This window comes from Ranitomeya variabilis, chromosome 2 (assembly GCF_051348905.1).
Source record: "Ranitomeya variabilis isolate aRanVar5 chromosome 2, aRanVar5.hap1, whole genome shotgun sequence".
NCBI classification, from domain to species: domain Eukaryota; kingdom Metazoa; phylum Chordata; class Amphibia; order Anura; family Dendrobatidae; genus Ranitomeya; species Ranitomeya variabilis.
The window spans coordinates 809,778,900-809,800,686 of NC_135233.1; the positions used below are offsets into that span (position 1 = coordinate 809,778,900).

The window sequence follows — 21,787 nt, forward strand, 5'->3', positions numbered from 1 at the left end:
TTAGGCTCCTGAATCTCCTAATAATAAGGTATCTCCTATGTCCTAGGGAATGAATGCTGATGAGATTCTTCACATATCCCCTAATTTTGTGTTCTACATCTACTTTAAGCCAGATGAAGCTGTACGGTATTATTTGTTCAAATATCCGCAGTGCATTCTGCAATCACCACCTTCCACCCGCAGCACTGAAGCAAGAACGTCACACTCAGGAACCTTAGCAACAGTTGCCATAGCGAACATTCTCTTATAGTGTGTACTGCGGCTCTATAAAATGATCAGTGATTATTCATTGTTCATTCTTGGCATTTGTAATGTTTTTTTTTCTTCAGATGTTACATGTGTTGTTTTGTATCTCCGCCGATGTACACTACTTATTTAATCCCAATCAAAATGAAATGTCAGAGAAAAAGACAATGTCAGGCGAGATTTCTGCTATGGACATGGTGACCGTGTAAGTCTAGGTGTGGCGGGCAGGCTTTACATATATCGCATTCTGTCCTCCAGCTCTAACGACAATATTTGTCACGCTTTTCACAATAGACTTGTTTTTATGAAGAATCTTTGTGGAGTTTTGTCTGCTGTATAATAAACTGATTTATACTTTTTTGAGATTGATATTATATTACTATAAAGCTATTAAAAAAGACAAACATGGAATAAACCATACATTAAATTCTTGCAAACAAGTTTTGCATCTTCTTAGGCAATGTTCGCATGAGCACACAAAAAAAATCCTCTACTTTTCATCCAGAAAAAATAGACGATTTTTCAACTAGACTATGCATTTGTTTTTATACATTAGCAGGGAATAAACTATTCAAAAACACTTTCCTATGTTAATAATGGAAATGTTTTCAGAGAAATCAGGTGCTATATGGTAGATCTGTATTGCATCCGATCTTTTTGGGCACCCATTCAATCCATGTAAAAATAATGGTCATCTGAACATCCATATGGAATGACATTGGTCTGGGTACTATCATTTTTTGCCACAGACAGCAGTCGGGGCAAAAATATGGGTGTGTGAACATACAGCCAACTATATTTCCCTATATGCATATCTTTGCCATTTACAGTCTATATTATGGCTATAGAATAGAGCAAACAGATTCACTTGACTCTGGTTAGCAGTCTGTGGTCACCGGACCAGAATTCTAGGGAACCTTCTACTCCTATGACATCCCTGGTGCCCGTTCTGATTAGTAGGACACCGTGCCACCTAACTCTAAGTAGCCGACATACACATTACGAGATTTTTCAGCCAAATATACCTAGTAAACCCAGTGTTAGCTTATTCACACCAATATCATGGCATTTCAGCAATGTTAGACCCAGACTGACACTGGCCAACATCATTGACTTTAATAAATTTCATCTGGTGGTTCTATTTGGGTTCTGGTGTTTCCGACAGCAAGAAAAATGCTGGATTCCTTGTCTGGCTGGCAGAGGCTTTTAACACAAGTGTGGTCAGAGCCTTAAAGAAAAGCCCTGACGTTATCCAGAAATACCGTGACCCCGATTCATTATTAGATTAGTGGAAAAATTGTGTAAAATTGTTGCAACTTTTGACGTTTACATGCATTTGCTCAGATCCACCAAAATGGGAAGCGTTGTGGTGGAATGCATGTGCGACACCAAAGCTTGTTAACTTCATGACAAACTGTGGTTTACCTTATGCCAGAAATCTTACTCCAGGCTTTGATTAGAGTAAGATTCGTGGTGAGGCATAAGAGGTGCCTGTCACTTCTCAGATGAACTGATTCACTAAGAGGCATGCACCTCTTAGATAATCAGGAGCATTTAACTCAAATACACCCCCTCTTCAAGACCAGCATTGTTCACACCGGTCTTGCTTAATCAGGGGGCCTATGTGTCCTGATTTTTTTTTTTTTTAATTATCTAGTCTGATTAACTAGATGGCCAACTAGATAGCCATAATATATCACTAGGATATCTGACCACTGAGATCTTATTCTTAATATACATTAAATCTATTTGCCAAAGCAGAAATTGTTAACTTGTGGACATGGAATTAGGTTTTTATGGGAAAACCCTTTAAAGTGAATTTTCACAGAAGTAGCCACATCTTTTGATAAAATTTGCAATCTGAGATAGGACATAAAGCTTCTTGTAGTGTAGGACATTTGTTGAGATAACTACATGATACACAAAGTCAATCCCGGAAGGGCTCTAAAAAAGTGTTTTCTGGTGACTTTTGGTTGCCTTAGTGGCTACACCTCCTTGTGTGATGCTGAATCTTTTGCCACCAAGTTTAATTAAATATGGTTACTTGACCAAAACCGTGTCAATTTAATGAATTGGTTTCCTCAAATATGCCTAAGTAGATGTTAGCTTAAAGGGGTTTTCCCACATAAATTACATTTTAATTAATAGATCTTAGAATAAAAATAAGTTCCACAATTTGATGTATTAAAAAAATGTTCCTGTCCAGAGATAATCTTATAAATGTGTCCTGTGTAATGGCTGTGTCTGACCATACAGGAGTATGGTTAAATATACCATAGCTCCTGGACATTGGAGTAAATACAAAAGAGTATACAGATAGGACAGCATGGGATTACAGCTGATTTTTCTGTGAAGTAAAACAAGCTTTTCAAAAGGCAGGGAAATGTTTTCCCTTACAGAAACCAGCAGTGATTCCCTGCTCTCCTGTCTGTATCCTCTCTTTTGCTTCCTCCCCTGCCAGGAGCTGTGGTATGGTCAAACTATGTTCCTCCACAGACAGACACAGACATTACACAGTACACAGCAGGGGCACATTTATAAGATTATCTCAGCACAGGAGCATTTTTTTTAACACATCCAATTTTGAATTATTTTTATTCCAAGATCTATTGATTAAAGTGCACTTTGTTCGTGGGAAAACTCTAAGTTATAAGAGTTCAGGTCATGCAAAGAATTGTAGCTGTAACTCAGACAGTAAAATTTGGTCCCTATAAGATATGTGAACGAATACTAATATCCACAAGTCTCAAGAATCCTGTAAGCAAAGATATTATACTTCAAAGGGAAAAAATAATCATTTTTGGATGCAGTGCAATCATTTTCTTTTATTCGTTAATTGTATTTTTGGTCAGGTTCTCCGTCACATAAAAAAGAAAAAAAATCTGAATATTCATAGTGCATCAGTATATGCAAACAATATCACAAGAGAAATCATTTTTATGGATAATTAAGCTTCATGTTAGCATTAGTGGACCTACACATTTTGCAGCACAATATTTTATTATTTCCAGATCACACCACCAGAATATCATTAAGTAACACACTCCTATTAAAAGTGCAGGACCTGCGCTCCGCTAGATATAGCATAGAGATTTAGATCCTTGCATCAAAAGACACATTTGTCTTATGCCTATGCACTGAGACTACATAAATTATTTCATCATCCTGGTTATGGGCATCCAGGAATATTTATCCACTCTGCTAACATAGGAAGCATGCACATCATAATCATAAAGCATTTTCTCCTGTCTGAAAGCAGAGGAGACAATATAAAATGTTTTATAATGACATTTTTCATCAAAACCTTGCTCACTACTCGTCTTTTCTGGTGATATCAAGTTAAATTTAAAGGGAATCTGTCAGGACAATCTACCTCCCCAAACCGTTTATGTGACAATGTTGCACTCTGAAAGATAGCACCATCACACATGTACTTATGCAATCTGTTGCTCCCTGACTGCAGATGGCTGTTTTTATTCATGTGCAAATGATGCTTAAGTGCTCTGGGAGTTCCAGAGCCTCCGGAAGTCTCTATCCCCCTGGATCTATTCAACATATTAAAGTAAGGAAGGGGTTAATGTCTTCAGACCGGCCAAACAATCATAGAGTGTAGTAAATCTCATGAGAAGACAAAGACTTGTTGAGAGGTGTAGTTAAGCGGGGTTCACACAGGGAGTGTTTTTACTCATTATGCAGCTGTGTATTCTGCTATTTGCTATCATGTAGAATGTAAGCCCCCAAGGGCAGGGTCCTCTTCCCTCTGTATCAGTCTGTCATTGTTAATTTTGCTTACTGTAAGTGATATTTGTATTTTGATGTAACCCCGTCTCATGTACTGCCTATATTTATGTACGGATTGCCTATAATCATGAAGGCTTTAAGTTAAACGAACAATCCAGAATTGTTCGAAGATTGTTGGAAATCCAAAAATCTCCAAAACTTTTAGGTTGGAGTTAGGACTGCTCTAACTTCTACTCAGCCATACTTTCCTTTGCTTGACTGATGGCTCAATGGCTTCACTATACAGCTAGTAAGCTGTCGGTCAATCAAATGGATATCAGGCTGGGCAAGAAATAGAGCCAGTGAGGCAGAGCCTTAGGAAGTGCTTTAATCAGGCCTAAAGCACTAAAGCCTCATTTGAATACTAATTAAAACATGGATTTTTTTCATTCAGTGAACAACAAATTGCATAAGGAAAGGTGTGGATGGCATTATCTTTACGAGAGCAACATGATCATATAAACAGTTTGTGGGGTTGGATCATGCTGACAAACTCCCTTTAATTCCCCTGCTGGAAGCGCAGGGATTCTATGTGAGCTGTAGAACTCCGGGGACGTGTAGTGAGACAAGACAGACAGACTGTCCTTCAGAAAAATGATCGAGATTCACTTCCATTATGCTCACTACTCCAGTCAAGCCCGTCTGAGCATCCAATCTGTTCAATTCGAGTACCGTGCACTCGAGCATTTCAGCGCTTGATCATCACTAGTCACTATCAAAACTTATAACATTTTTATAAATAGATATAAAAAGGAAATGCTTCGCATATTCAAAAAGTAATACAAGGCAAACTAGATCTAGCTCTAAATCTCTATAAAGCTTTTGGATTTCTACACTTACGGCTATAATTTATAAAATAAACGTCTGATAAATGAAAACCCCATTGATAAATTCATGTTCTACAAAAAGCCAAAGAGCGCGACCACCCTGGAGGACGCTTTTGTGATTCCTTGTAGACTTAGGGAGGCATTCACACTTGCAAAGCTCTTATCGGCTTTTCTATGGATGTGACCACCTGCTGTCCTGACTCGGAGAATAGGAGTCTGGGGACACTTACTTGCTGAGTAGGTTGGGATCTGAGATAGTTACTGTATCTCATGAATGTCAAAAGCTGGAAAACCTGTTCAATTGTTGGCAATGAAGTCAATTAGGATTTGGTGTGTTTTGTGGAAGGTAACTGGATATACCTACTATCAGAACACATGGAACACATAACGTTTTTATATTCAAGGACTGTGGCTGAGATGTGAACAATTCATTTTCTGTGCCAGCCATACGATGACAAGGTTGCACAATGCAGCTTTTGCAACCCCCATTGAAGTGAACGGTAGTTACTGTATGTTGGCACTATAACAATGGCAGGACTAGATTCTGTGGACAAAAGTCTTTGTTGCACAAGCCATTGTGAAACATTCACTGAAGGTATGTACCAAAGTCATTGGTACAGCTGCCATACAAATAAAATTAATGTTAACTTACTTCAAAGTCAAGGTCAGAATACCGAGATTTTCTTCTCTATTATGCAGGGGGAAAAAGAAAATGAAGAATGGTATTAAAATCTGATTTATGCTTAAGAGAATGCATTCTTATCGTTCATAATAAATTTGACTTCCATGGTAACATTTCTGAGGTTAGGAACTCTTATCAATGTCAATATTCACAACTTTTATTCACAACAGGAATCAAACTTTTTACAGAAATACTGTGAATCTGGAATTAATATCTAAAAGTATGTGGTATGTGGTTTGCCACAGTGGGCAACTTGGATTAGTAAGGATAACCATCTTTAATTAGTCAGACATTGAAGTCTTGCACACAGTTACATAAACCGTGCCACATCCTTAAATAATAAATTACAGCTGCAGGAATATATTTTACTGTTATTCATAATAACCATAGGAGTAGGAAAAACATTAGCTAGTATATTATTTTAACAAGTCAGGATCAGAGAAAAGCGCAGGACAATCAAATTGAATTTTTTCATAAATTTCTTAAAAACTCATAGAGATCTGGAAAAAGGACTATAGACAAAAGAAAATGAGAAGAGGAGAAAAAAAATCAAATATAAGAAAAATACAAAATAAAAATCAACATGTTGTAAGAAGCAGCCTAATATACCTAAAATTAGGAGAAGGATACCTCGATAATACACCAGAGAGTAGAACATAAGTGAGTACATAAGATGTGGAAGCTAAAGTAGCTTGGGAATCACACCCACGAGAACACACACAACGTGTGTTTCACAAAGGCTTTGTCTGGGGTGGCTGGTGGCGGTCACAAACAGCTATTTAAACATATAACTGGCCAATCTGGTTAAAAAACGGATATAATCAAATACATTTAATGCAAAAGCTTGAGGATATGACAGTGATCGAAACTCACACTCTGATTATATGGCATTAAGAAATGCACAATAAACATAACGTGTGGTGGAAAAACCATTGTATTATGTGATAGATGTCGGATTAGTGAACACTAAAATCAGTCCTGTGTCATGTCAACAGTATGCATCCTTAGATCATTAAAGGGAACCTGTCACCTGAATTTGGGGGGACCTTTTTTCAGTCCGATGGGCGGTGTTTTCGGGTGTTTTATTCACCCCTTCCTTTCCCGCTGGCTGCACGCTGGCTGCAATATTGGCTTGAAGTTGATTCGCTGTCCTCTGCAGAACACGCCTGCGCCTTGCGCACACGCAGTATGCTTTGCCCAACTGTGGGCAAAGCCGAAAAGCATTAGTGCGCATGCGCCGGCGCACTATGTCCCGGAACACAGCTAAATACTTCCGGGACATAGTGTGCCGGCACATGCGCACTAATGCTTTTCGGCTTTGCCCGTAGCTGGGCAAAGCATACGGCGCGTGCGCAAGGCAAGATTGCCTTGCGCAGGCGTGTTCTACGGAGGACAGCGAATCAACTTCAAGCCAATATTGCAGCCAGCGTGCAGCCAGCGGGAAGGGAAGGGGTGAATAAAACACCCGAAAACATCGCTCATCGGACCGAAAAAAGGTCCCGCCAAATTCAGGTGACAGGTTCCCTTTAATGTGTGGTGTTGTCATCAAAAGGCTTACTACCAATTTTGACAACAAATACTGTTATTAAATAAGAATGAGATCTAAATATCCTTCAGTAGCAACATTTCCCAACTATCCAGGAGAATTTTAGTGCGTTTTTTAAAGAACTCATGGTGGCGGTCTCGTTTTCCCCCTGGACAATCAATCATTCTTCCAGATGTCCCAAACAGTCTGAGCAGGGCTTTACCAGAGAAAATATCTAAAAAAATCTCCCTAAGCAACATCTCCCAAGAATCTACAAGCAATTTGGTGATGAATAATGCCTTTTCCCACCATGATGGAGCACCATGTCACATTGCAAAAGTGCTAAGTGGCTCAGTCAACAAAACATTGACATTTTGAGTCCATGGCCAGGAAATTCATCAGATCTCAATGTCATTGAGAATCTATGGTTAATCCTCAAAAGGAACTATCAAAAACACAGAAAATGTGATAAACTTCAAGCACTAATTGGGCTAGAATAGGTTGCTATCTGTCAGGACTTGAGAGTGAATACTATATTTATTATGCCAAGGCAGATTGCAGAAGTCTTGAGATATAAGGGTCAACACTACTAAGTCTTTGCTTGAACTTGATTTTTTTTTTACCAATAAAAGTTTTAAAAAAATTGTAAAAGACTTATAATTGTAGTTCAGTAACCATAGAAACATCTGAATAAAAGATCTAAAAACAGTCTAAAGAGATCTTTACCATTGAAAATAACCTTGCAGGAAGTACAAGAGCTTAAGCTGCAGAGGACTGGGGTAAAGTAAAAACCTATGAAATTATTATCACTTCACTTCAGTTCAATACCACAGAAATATCTGTCTAAAGGATTTAAAAACACTAAAGCATCAAACTTTGTGAATACCAAAATTTGTGTCACCCTCAAAACTTTCAGAATGGTATCAAAAAAATCTCCCTAAGCAACACCTCCCAAGAATCCACAAGGAATTTGGTGATGCATAATAAATAATTGCTCCCACCAAGATGGAGTACCACGTCATATGGCAAAGGTGCTGACTAAGTGGCTCAGTCAAAAAAAGATTAAATTTGGGTCCATGGACAGGAAACTCCAAAGATCTCAATGCCATTGAGAATCTATGGTCAATTCTGAGAAGGAGGGTTAACAATCAAAAACACAGAAAAAAGATAAACTAAAAGCAATAATTGGTCTAGAACAGGTTGCCAGTCGTCAGGATTTGGTAGTGAAGCCTATATTCATTATGTCAGACTCAGGACAGATTGCAGAAGTCTTGAGATATGAGGTCCAACACTGTTAATTCTAAATCTTTGTATAAACTTAATGTATTTGTCAATAAAAGTTTAAACATTTAGTAAAAGGCTTATAATTGTAGTTCAGAAACCATAGAAATATCTGACTAAAAGATCTAAAAACATTAAAGCCACAAATTTTGTGAAAACAAAAATGTATGTCGGTCTTAAAACTTTTAGCTATGACTGTATATGACAACAATCCTTATATAGAATATCAAAATTGGTGACAGTTATTATCAAACTATGTCACAAGCAACAGTGAGGAAAATAAGTGTATGATACACTGACAATTTAGCAAGTTTTCCCACCTACAAAAAATGGAGAGGTCTGCAATTTTAATCGTAGGTACACTTCAACTGTGAGAGAAAGAATTTTAAAAAAATCCAGAAAATCAAATTGTATAATTTTTACATAATTATTTAGCACCTTATTGAATGAAATACCGTATATACTCGAGTATAAACCAAGATTTTTAGCCCAAAAAAATGGGCTGAAAGTGCCCCTCTCAGCTTATACTCGAGTCATGGAAGGCAGGAGGGTCAGCGGGTGAGGGGGAGCGACGCCTGTCAAATACTCACCTGCTCCCAGCACTCCTGGTGCGTCCCTGCATGTCCCATGGTCTTCGGTCGCTGCAGCTTCTTCCCCGGTTTAGCAGTCACTGGTACCGCTCATTAAAGTTATGAATATGGACTCCATTCCCATAGGGGTGGAGCCGCATATTCATTACTGTAATGAGTGGTGCCACGTGACCGCTTACTACAGGAAGAAGGTGCAGTACCATGGGACAGGCAGGGACAGCGTCAGGAGCGCCGGGAGCAGGTGAGTATGTCATATTCACCTTTCCGCGTTCCACCGACGCCTCGTCTTCCACGTCCTCTACAGTGACTGTTCAGGTCAGAGGGCGCGATGATGTACTAGTGTGCGTGCTGCCCTCTGCCTGAACAGTCAATGCGGAGAGACGGGATGCTGAGGAGCAGCGGGCAGCGACGAGAGGTGAGTATGTCATTTTTTGTTTTTTAGTGCAGCAGCAGCATTACATGTGGCACAATGCTGTATGGATCGTCTATGAGGCCACAAAGAACTGCATGGAGCATTATATGGGGCATCTATGGGGCCATAACTGCATGGAGCATTATATGGGGCATTATATGGGATATCTATGGGGCCATAAAGAACTGCATGGAGCATTATATGGGGCATCTATGGGGCCATAACTGCATGGAGCATTATATGGGGTATCTATGGGGCCATAAAGAACTGCATGGAGCATTATATGGAGCATATATGGGGACATAACTGCATGGAGCATTATATGGGGCATCTATGGGGCCATAAAGAACTGCATGGAGCATTATATGGGGCACCTATGGGGCCATAATGAACTGCATGGAGCATTATATGGAGCATTACATGGGGCCATAAAGAACGGCATGGAGCATTGTATGGAGCATCTATGGAACCATAAAGAACTGCATGGAGCATTATATGGGGCATATATGGGGCCATAAAGAACTGCATGGAGCATTATATGGGCATCTATGGGGCCATAAAGAACTGACTGGAGCATTATATGGGGCATCTTATGGGGCCATAAAAAACTGCATGGAACATTATATGGGGCATATTTGTATATGGAGCATCTTATGGGGCCATAATGAACTGTATGGAGCATTATATAGGGTCTATTTTGTATGAAGCATCTTATGGGGCCATAATGAACTGTATGGAGCATTATATGGGGTCTATTTTGTATGGAGCATCTTATGGGGCAATAATGAACTGTATGTAGCATTATATGGGGCTCCTGATTCCATATGGATATTCAAAAACACACCTACTGATGTCTCAATTAATTTTACTTTTATTGGTATCTATTTTTATTTTTGACATTTACCGGTAGCTGCTACTTGCCATTACCACCTCCTCAGGCAAGGAATTCCAGATTCTCACTGCCCTAACAGTAAAGAATCCAAGAATCCTCTTCTATGTTGGGGGAAAAAGCTTCTCTCCTCCAGACGCAGAAAATGCTCCCCTGTGACGCTACCTTCCTTGGTATAAACAGATCTTTGAATTGTCCCCTTATGTACTTATACATGGTTATTAGATCGCCCCTCATTTGTCTTTTTCTAGACTAAATAATCCTAATTTTGCTAATCTCTCTGGGTATTGTAGTTCCCCCATCCCCTTTATTCATTTTGTTGCCCTCCTTTGTTCTCGCCCTAGTTCCATTATATCCTTCCTGAGCACCGGTGCCCAAAACTGTACACAGTACTCCATATGCGGTCTAACCAGGGATTTGTACAGAGGCAGTATAATGCTCTCATCATGTGTATCCAGACCTCTTTTAATGCACCCCATGATCCTATTTGCCTTGGCAGCCACTGCCTGGCACTGGCTGCTCCAGGTAAGTTTATCATCAACTAGGATCCCCAAGTCCTTCTCCATGTCAGATATACCCAGTGGTTTCCCATTCAGTGTGTAATGATGATATTGATTCCTTTTTCCCATTTGTAAAACCTTACATTTATCATTGTTAAACCGCATCTGCACCTTTCTGCCCAAGTGTCCAACTTATCCAGATCCATCTGTAGCAGAATACTATCTTCACTTGTATTGACTGCTTTTCATGAAATAAAGTTCAATTTAGTTATTTAAAAATCATACAATGTGATTTTCAGATTTTTATTTTTAGATTCTGTCTATCACAGTTGAAGAGTACCAACGATAAAAATTACAGTCCTCTCCATTCTTTGTTAGTGGGAGAACTTGCAAAATCGTCAGTGTATTAAATTCTTATTTTCCCACTGTATATTGTAATTTCAATCTCACAGTCTACATAAGCATTATAAGAACAGACTAGTTGCTTTAAAAGGAGGCTGGTGCTTTAAATAACTGTTTTTTTCAGTTAACCATGGTTACCTCCAAGAAATTATTTGCAGCCATTATTTTTTGCTTCCATAGGGATTTTAAAGGCAAGAACATTGCTTCTTGTAAGATTGTCCCTACAACCATTTATCGGTTCATCAAGAACTTCAGAGAAGTTCAATTGCTTTGAAAAAGGCTTCAGGGCACCCAAGTAAGTCCAGCAAGTGCCAGGGAGATCTAATGAGGATTTAGCTACAGAATCAGTTCAACACAAGTGCAGAGCTTGCTCAGGGAAATAGCATCAGGGCATCTACAAGCACAGTGAAGCAAAGGCTGGCTGGACTTATGTCAAGAAGGTTAGCAAAGAAGACTGTTCTCTCCAAGAACAACATACTGATATTCAGCAAGATTGGAATGCAGAAATAATTGACTATCCAATTTGATGATGAACAATGGCTTGGTAGATCACCATGTCACAGAACAAAAGTGATAACTATGTGGTTCGGTAAACAAAACATTGATTTTCAGGTTCATGGTCAGGAAACTCCCCAGAACTCAGAAATTTCTATAAACTCCAAGCATTGGTTAGGGTTGCTATCTGACCGGATTTTGCCCAGATGATGAATTTCAGAAGGTATAAAAAATATGGGTCAACACTGGGTGGAGTGGAGGTCACTTTTTACATTTTCTGAATAAAAATCTATGAGACTCGACCCGAGTTTCTTAGACTTTCATTGAGAAAATTGCTTCTCCACATAGAGGACACTGTGAGATCTGACAGTTTACACTGTGGTCACGTAGTGGTGGACTGCAGCACAGCGGAAAATGGCAGAAGATGGCAACCGGTGATTATATTACTGAACTCATTACACATACGCACATGATTGCTAACAAAGGGAGACATAAAAAAAATTACCGGAGTGGTCTGATCAGCACAGTGACCCACTGATTTCAAAATCAAGTGAAATTATTTACTTGATATGCAAACTATGCTTTATAATTATTGGATACAAATACTTACTGGGGTGTCTGCATTTAAAATTAGGCAAAATAAATAAACCCATGACATGAATCAGGTTAGCACGTCATTGACTGTTAAACACCATGCTTTCATTTTATACGTGAAGTGCTGTAGAAACCAAAGCTGCCACTCGCGGGGTACAGTTGACCGGTGAGCATGGGCCCCTTTTTACCCTGGGACCCTGATTGCAGTTTGACCTGTCCTGTCTTGCTAAATTCTGACTTTCATATTGCACGCTGCAACATTTTCTTCCCCGAATTAGTATAACAGTGTTTACCAAATATGATTGGTAGTATCTTTATCCTACACGCTTTTTTCCCAAGAAAAACGGAAATAAATTAGTAAAGTTTAGTGCCAACCATACATTTGCTGGCTGGTCTCCAATGATGGCCTGAGCAAAAGTCATTTAGCTTCTAGGATTGTGCTGGTCCTCGCTCCTAGATTCAGTTGATCAACATTTTAAGATAACGTTTTAATTTTTTTGTAGTATAACAATTGAGAAAATAGAAAACGCGTTTGTCAGAAATCGCACTTGAAATCTAGGAGCACTTAAGACTGATATCAAGGACATAATTAATTTACCGATTTTTTTTCTCATTGGTAAAATATACCTAGCTGTTTTTGAATACCAGTAATTGTGACATTAATGTTTCAGTTATTTTTTCACAAAACCTTCGTGACTATAGAATGCAGTCATGATTGTTTAACCATGATAGCCAGAGGCAACAACACAGCTCCAAACTGCATCCATCTCAATAAACGGACGCTATAAGTCTGCAACATGACATAATGATTAGGCTTCAATCCATCACTTTTACTGCAAATTAGTAAGTAAAGTTTCTCTGTTAAACGGAACCTGTTAGCCGATTCATGATGCCCAAACTACAGGAATTTCAAAGAAAGTATAGTAAGAAGATCCAGCCGGAGACCATAGCTGGAGACGAGACTAGTCCAGTTCTGCCCTAGGCCTGCTTTTCCCATCGTTGCTAAGGGAGAGACCTGTCTATCACCTGGAATAGCACTTGGAGAAGCCATCGCGGGGCAGCAATGGACTATTCTCCAGCGGTACAAGTTATATTTTCTCTGAAACACACTGGAGCCTACATGGTTCCTGACAGGTTCTTACATGGTTACAGCCACTAGCAACTAACTACTAGCAACTAACTGTTAATATATGAGTGGTCGTAACCATGGGTGCCTAAGTTACTGCAATGCCCTGCACATGGGGTAAGAGACATAGCGAATCAGATGAATTATACTACATTTCTCATTGAAGGTATTTGCAAATATTATTATTGCATCTACTACATATTGGGATAGGATCTTGGAGACGCGAATACCCATTTATCCCCTTAACCCCCTGACCATTTTGCATTTTTGCGGTTTCATTTTTTGCTCCCCTTTTCTCAGAGCCATAACTTTTAAATTTTTTGGTCAAAATGCACATGTGAGGGCTTGTTTTTTGAGGGACAAGTTGTACTTTGTGAAGGAGACCATTGGTTTTATCGTGTACTGGAAACCGGTAAAAACATTCAAAGTGTGGTAAAATTGCAAAAAAAAAGTGCAATTCCACATTTGTTTTTTTTTTTTCGTTTTGCTATGTTCACTAAATGACTATGCTCCTGTCAGTGTGTGTCGCATGGCGGGAGAGCGGTCACAGATGTGACCCCTCTCCATATCATCCGAATCCTTGTGGTACAGTATGGAGCAGCTGCAATTCAGACAGGTGAGGAATATGATTGTTTATTATTTTTCTTTTTTACAGGGGACATAGGCATCAGTGGATAAAGTGTAAAATGAGTATTTTTGTTGGTTATTATTTTCTGTTTTTTACAGGTGATATGGGCTTCAATGGAATAGGCGTAAACAGAGTTTAACTGTGTTCATTAATTTTAAATAAATTTGTAAAACAGAATAGATTTTCATTTCAAATAAAGGATTTTATTCTTGGTGTTTTTTATTCACATTAAGACTATGGGGTTAACAATGGATAAGCATCTTGTAGACGCTTCTCCATTACTAGCCTGTGGGCTTGAAACCACCTGACAATACAATGGTGACCCCCACAAACATTAACTCCACTTGCCACCACAACAGGACAAGTGGGAAGAGCCGGGAAAAGCACCAGAATTGACGAATCTAATAGATGTGCCTTTTATGGGGCAGCTGTGGGCTTCTATTTTTAGGCTGGGAGGCCAATATCCATGGCCCTTTACCAGCATGAGAATGCCATCCCCAAGATGTCTGCTTTAGATTGGCTGTTTATCAAAAATAAGGGGACCCCATGCCATTTTTTTTAATTATTTTTAATAATAAAAAAAAGTGTGGGATCCCCTCTATTCATGATAACCAGTCATGATAAAGCTGACAGCTGAGATTTGAAGCCCACAGCTATAAGTTTTGCCATGATGTTTATCATAAACAGAACAGTCATTTTTTTTAAAATTTATTTATAGTGCAGGCGCCGGCTGATTAATACTCCCATCAGTGGCGCCTGCTCTCACTGTTATTAGCGGCAGCAGGCGTAGGCCGATGGGAGAAGTACTCTCTCATTAGCCGATATCTGTTACCAGAGGTAAAATTTATATTACCAGTCACAGCTGTTGGCGCTCTGATAATTTTACCGCCGATCAGAGGCAGTGTTTGCCGCGCTGTCATGCAGATAACAGCATGGCAAAAAACAGATGTTTGGGTCCCCATTCAACTGAATCAGATCCGGATTCGAGTACTGTTTTGGTACCCAAACCTTTTTTTACATGTTCCGCCAGACCTGAACATACAGGGGTTCTCCCATCACTACTAGTGAGTATTTATCTGTATAAAGATCATTAAAAAGATATTTTTAATCTATTTCCTGCCATAAATGGTATCTAAGCTTATATTCAGACCGGTGAGACAAATATTTATCTCCAAAATGGTAGCCTGCTCCTCTCCTAGGGATAGAGAGGTGACTGCGCATGCTTGGCTCTCTCCATTCAGTTATATGGGAGATCACAATTCTGCATTCCTGGCAGTGGAGGATAGGGCTATATCCTAGAGATAGAAAAAAGATATAGTAGTGGGACCCCCAAATATGAGATATTCATGGCATATTCTGCGAATATTCGATTAAGGAGAAAGACCAGCAGCACTGTCCTTTAAAATAAAGTATGCTAGGAAGGGACTTGTGGTCCAGACTAATCGAAGTCGAAACCTCATCAGCACCACAAAAAAAAAGGGACTGTAGGACTTGCTGCCCTGATATTCATTTTGATCTGGCAAGAAGTCCAAACAGACATCAGTCCCGTTTTCTTTTTTTGTGGTGCTCAAGTTTCTACTACGTATATTCTGTGGATATGCCACATCACTCTGCATATGATCGAGCATACTATAAAGTAGGTTCTGTCATTGTGACCTTTGGAACCAGATCCCAACCAATCCAAAGTTCTAAGCAAGGGCTGCAAAAAATATTAAAAAATGAATTAAAAGTTTATTAACTCTTGAAAGCTCAGTATTTATGTTGCTTAATACAATGGTAATGGCATGATATTGTTTATTTTATGATTTGGTAACAAACATGTATGATCAAATCATTGTATTGTTACTTCCAAACTATCACTATAAATTGTCATTTAAAAATTCAGATCAACTCATCTTGGGGAAATCTAAATTCAAACTTACTCTTCAAATCAGAGACAAAATCACTGAATAAAGCAAAATATTTTCCAAAAAAAGCAAACAGGTGAGCAAAAAATCAAAATTGCTGAAATTACTCAATTACTTCTTGATTAGTTTAGAAAGTGTAAATCGGACTGGCATTTAGCCTTCACAATCTTTAGAGTTTGTACTTATATCTAACCTAAAACCTTAGGTGTCAGTAATAATATTAATGATAGAGGATTAGACACAAACACACCATTTTGGAATCACTCTTAGATTGGCTATGCTTGCTATTTGTAAATGAGCAACATTCTCCATTAAAAACTCTGAGTAAATAATGGGATCAGGGTTCTTCTAGATCACTTATCAGCTAAACTGCAGTAATTTTTCATTTAGACATGTGAAGATGAAAACACATTATAGGCACTTATGCTTCTAAAAAGATAAGCAATTAGTTAATCAAAGTAGCAAAAAGTTGTGCATCATCAATTTAATTCAACTTAAAAGGAAACTGTCAGCAAGTTTTTGCTATGAAATCTGAGAGCAGTCTGATATAGTGGTCGAGATCCTGATTCCAGTGATGTATCACTTACTAGATTGTGTATTGCTGTTTTTTCAATAAAATCAGTGTTTTATCAGCAAAAGATTATCACCACAGGACTATGTGTCTCTTGCCTCTTAGACAACTGCTCTGCGAAACTTTGCTCCCACAGCTGATTAGCCGCTTTCTGCCTATGCACGGTGTATACAGAAAGCGGCCAATCAGTACTTAGGGTGGGGTTATACAGAGTTCAGTATCCAGAGAACCGTGAGATCTACAGCAGAAAAAACAGACAATTTATCACAATTGTTGCATCCAGTAGACTAAGTGATACATAGTTGGATTCAGGGTCTCTGTCCCTACATCATGCTGATCAGACATGAGGTGTGAGGATTTAAGACAGGTGCATGGTACTCCAGCCTAAATTAGGGTCATGCATGAATAAGATGCACTGAACTCATTAAGTGGCGCTTGTCAATTAATGAATTTGGCACATCTTTTCAGTAGCGTGCACCTCGCCATGCCTTGCCAGAAGTACTACTACAGTCTTTAACATTTCTGGAATAAGGTACGCCTCCACTTTGGAAGCATTTGTAGGGTGGGCATTGCCACGTTCCAGCCCCTCTCAAGCTCAGCCCACTTTTGCTTAAAGTGCCAAAAGCTGCATATTTTTTGACATTTTCGGGTTGCACGAACATTTTGCACATTTTCAAAGTGTTTTACACCAGAATTTTGGCCAATGTTTTCCGTAGCTGCGGTAAATAACTGCTCTATCCTATACCTGGAAAAGTACTCGAAGTTTGTTCAGTCTGTTGTTTCAGGAACTGGAAACTTATACAATATTCTGTCTATTTCAGAAGTTGGTAGTAAAGACAGCACCTGCCCGGCTTCCACCCCACAGGCGCATTTACCACACCTTATACTATTGGATTAGTGGAGGTTCGAGTCCTTTTGGAGGCGTTTATTGGTACATAAATATATATATAGCGCACCTTTTGTGTAGCACATGCAGCCTGATTGAGTTACATTTGAGGACTTACTTGTAAATGTCATGACTTATTTATCTATTTATTAAATATTAGCATTAATGTGTTCATGCTGTATGTTGCTTTGCATGAATTTTCCACCTATTGTATGAATTTTAACACCATTTGACTCTCTTCTTTCCATAAACTACATACAGCACAGATCTAGCTAAGAGGATAGACAGTAATAATATAGGCTGTTACTATACCCTAAAAGTAGCAGGGGCAGATATATAAGTATTGCTATGACCTTTTCTACGAAAAAAAAGACTGTACTACCAAAATGCACTTTATTCCTTCCTATATGGGAAGGAAGAAAAACGGAAATTAAACCACATGGAAATCGCACAACGTTGTTAAAAATATTGTGTTTGTCATGTGATTATAATATACAGAATTTGCACTGCACAAAAACTAGATGCGATGTTCTGCAGTGTTCTGCGATCTTTCCCTTCCCTTTAACACCACACATCAGTTATATCAATTCTTCTCCTACTCATTTAAACTGATGCAAAATTAGTGCACAAAAACTGAATCATAAAAGACCAATAAATGACGACACGATATTAATGCAGTTGTGATTTTACGTACAGAAAAGAAAACTTGTGATCAATCTATCTATACAGTTTTCTGAAATTGCACTAAAACTACATGCAATTTTTATTTCAGTTTTCTGGTTTCCGTTTTCAATACCACACAACGACTCTTCTCCTTCAGCTACTTTAACCAAAAGCTGCATTAGAAGTGATCACTGGTTGGTTTTCATGCATTTGTGGCTTTCCTTATAGAACAGATAACTTGTAATTAGTGATGAGCGAACATGCTCGAATAACATGTTATGCTCGGGGGTTATCGCAGTAACTTGGGCATGATCGGATAATAGGAAGGTGTCCCTGCGGCTGCATAACGCATGCGGGAGAATTGCCTAACAAACAGGCCACCCCCACATGTGTACAGGCAGGAAATCATGTAGCCGCAGGGACTCGAACATATTATCGGGGCACACCCAACACACTCCGATAACACCCGAGCATGCTCCGATAACATGCTATTCGAGCACGTCCACTCATCATTATCATTTGTAATCCATCTAGCTAGGAAAAAAGAAAGAAAGGCAGCACTCCAAAAATGTGCAAACATAAAAATGGACTTTAATTAGCCCATATGTCAACCGAAACGTTGCCACATGGGCTAATTAAAGTTCCCTTTTATCTTTCCATATTTTTGGAGTGCTGCCTTTTTTTTCCCTATAGCATTACAATTGGATTTTATCTATCTATCTAATATCTATCTAATATCTATCTATCTAATATCTATCCCATATCTGTCTATCTATCTATCTATCTATCTATCTATCTATCTATCTATCTATCTATCTATCCCATATCTATCTATCTATCTATCTATCTATCTATCTATCTATCTATCACATATCTATCTATCCCATATCTATCTATCCCATATCTATCTATCTATCTATCTATCTATCTATCTATCTATCTATCTATCTATCTATCTATCTATCTATCTATCTATCCCTCCCATATCTATCTATCTATCTCATATCTATATATCCCATATCCATCTATCTATCTATCTATCTATCTATCTATCTATCTATCTATCTATCTATCTATCTATCCCATATCTATCTATCTATCTATCTATCTATCTATCTATCTATCCCATATCTATCTATCTATCTATCTATCTATCTATCTATCTATCCCATATCTATCTATCTATCTATCTATCTATCTATCTATCTATCTATCTATCTCATATCTATCTATCCCATATCTATCCCATATCTATCTAATATCTATCTATCCCATATCTATCTATCCATCTATCTTTTTTCTATCTATACATATATTTATCTGGTAAGGTGTGTTGGATAATTGAACAGTATAACAGGAAACACATCTGAAGAAACCGTATATTACAAACCTCTAGGGAGCTCATAGATATTGTTGAACCTGTTTCGCTCCTTGATAATCCAGCACTGTCATCCATCTCTGAGGCTATGAAGTTCTTTACTGCTGTGCGAGGTTCAAAAGGAAGGCTCTGCATGTGTTCTTGAGACACAAGATGCTGATCTAAATTTATACCAAATTGTTCCATTACAGCAGGATTCATGCTAAATTCAGGACTGACTTTGTAGTGTAATAGCCTCTCATGAGGCAATGTATCCATAGCTATGTTCATTTTATTTTCATCTTTCATTTGTGACTGCATGTTCCCGGAGCCTCTTGGCATTACAATATAGTCACTCTCCATCATTCGCTCCTGGGGATGGACCATATCTAAGTCTCCGGCTCGGAGGTTGTCATCTGTGCATAAGTACACAGTTCGTCTTAATTCACTATTCTCTTTTTTCAGACACTGATCAGCCATCTCTCCCATACTCATGGGCATGTGCAAGGCAGATGGTTGCTGAATAATAACTTTAGAAATGATGTTTCCTGGCAAGGTAGAATAGCTCATTCCTTCTGGGTTCATTGCCTTTTCCTCTTCCTCATCATTCAGCGAAATCCTGGAGAGGGTGCCTGTTATTGTAGCAGCTCTGCAGGGGCCAATGTCCTTGTGTAAAACTGCAAATTACAAAGCATATATTATGGCATGATTGTATGCATGATTTCTAGTATCGAAATGTTTTGTCCTAAAGTATTTTGCATTAAAAAGCTGGAGCTTAAAAGCTTCTTTTTTTCCGATCTCTAGTTTATTAACATATACTGTGGTTTAGGTTGATCACAGTTGACATTTAATCTTCTGCTCATAATAGACTTGTCTGCGCTGTGTATTCATGTGAAACACTTCATTGTTTATATTTGTGTCTTTCAAGTGATCTCCAAGACTCCAAACTTTACGTAAGGCCTATGCTCAATAATTGAAACGTGCGTTATACAAAAACTCATTAAGTATTGAAGTGCGCATTCCAGTTCATAACTAATTGTTTTAGTGAAATATGTATAACGTTACCATTCCAAGGCAGCAGGAGAGCAAGATATCTACAAACAACATGGCTTCCTATTCTGCAGTTGATACTACCAGTCCTACTACACATCTTTATTGTAGGTGACAATGTCAGGAGAGATCATCTAATGTGTACTTTGATCTAATGTTATAATGTGGGACTTTGATATACTTTAATGTAGAAAAGACTCTTAGGAAACTAAAGCACCACCTTGTAATTTGTAGGTTATGACCAGTGGTGGCCAACCCATGGCTCACCAGCTCTTGCAAATTCTAAGATCACAGAACTAAGCAATGACGGGTTTTGGAAGAGCGATGAAATGAAAACTACTAAACTCTATAGCCAGAATTCAGAATATTGTAGATTTGGAAATGTTGGAGACCACTAATTTAATGCAACCCCCCACAGTAAGTGTGACTATACATTTTTATTCTATAGTCACTATATCTAATGGCATCTGTTCTTCTGCTGCCCCTTTTGTCTTTGAGACTGATGTCCATTCCTTCATCTCCAAAATGGGCGCTGAAGAGGCATGGGGAATTCTGTAGAATGTCGAAACCTTGACTATCCTGCCTTTCATTGGGTTCTGGGCGGGACCAACACTAATGATGATATTGTGTCAATCATGGGACAGAGAAAGACAGACAAAGCACGGTTTAGACTTTCCCCATCGTTCCCTGAGTCTGCAGCAGTCCTTTTGGGCATGAAAATGGAGTAACGAAGGAGCAGCAGCAGAACTGGAGGGTAATTTTGGTCCTCAGTAGTTCCCCACAATGTATTTATCCAGTTTTGTGCTGGGAGTGAGAACTTTGTAACAGTCGGTGAGTTTCAGGTTAGACAACATTACTATACATATTCAATAGGGTTATTTTTTCATTGTATGTCATGCAATATATTCTGTAGCCAGCTTCCTCTTAGTGATTCTTAAATATATAAGACTATTATAGCTTAAACACTGTTTAGACAATGTACAACCTTAAGATATTACCTTTCTTACCATCATTGTCCAGGACTAGTATAATAACCACCATTCTTATTAATGTTTTCTATACAGTTTTACATTGCAGTAGATTTTACAAAGTATATTTACAGGAATTATAAAAGCACTCCAAAAACAATACTTGTCCATGTTAAATGGTTCTAAACTTTAATACTATACAAATCCTGTTGATAGACGTGTATCAGGAGGAAAACAGGCACACGTTCTGTTGCTCTACAACCCCTTCAACCTTGTGTATTGCAAATGCAGGCTACAGGTCTTAGCCTTTGGCAGAAGTAGACATTCAGTGTCATTAAAACAAAACTTCTAAAGTAATATGGATTTGTTGCTTGGGGTGATGGAGACTAAGTTTTAGCTATAACAACA

The 21,787-nt window shown here is 38.6% G+C and overlaps 1 protein-coding gene across 7 annotated transcripts in view; it reads right to left on the bottom strand.

Moving 5' to 3' along the window:
* Positions 1-21,787, bottom strand: part of ADGRB3 (adhesion G protein-coupled receptor B3) — a 1,417,427-nt gene that overhangs the window by 12,828 nt on the left and 1,382,812 nt on the right. For all 7 annotated transcript variants that reach the window (XM_077289969.1, XM_077289967.1, XM_077289968.1 and 4 more), the window contains 2 exons: positions 19,395-20,038; positions 5,506-5,541 (listed from right to left, as the gene is read on the bottom strand). In XM_077289969.1, the coding sequence (XP_077146084.1) occupies positions 5,506-5,541; positions 19,395-20,038 (680 nt within the window). The remainder of the gene's footprint in view (positions 1-5,505; positions 5,542-19,394; positions 20,039-21,787) is intronic.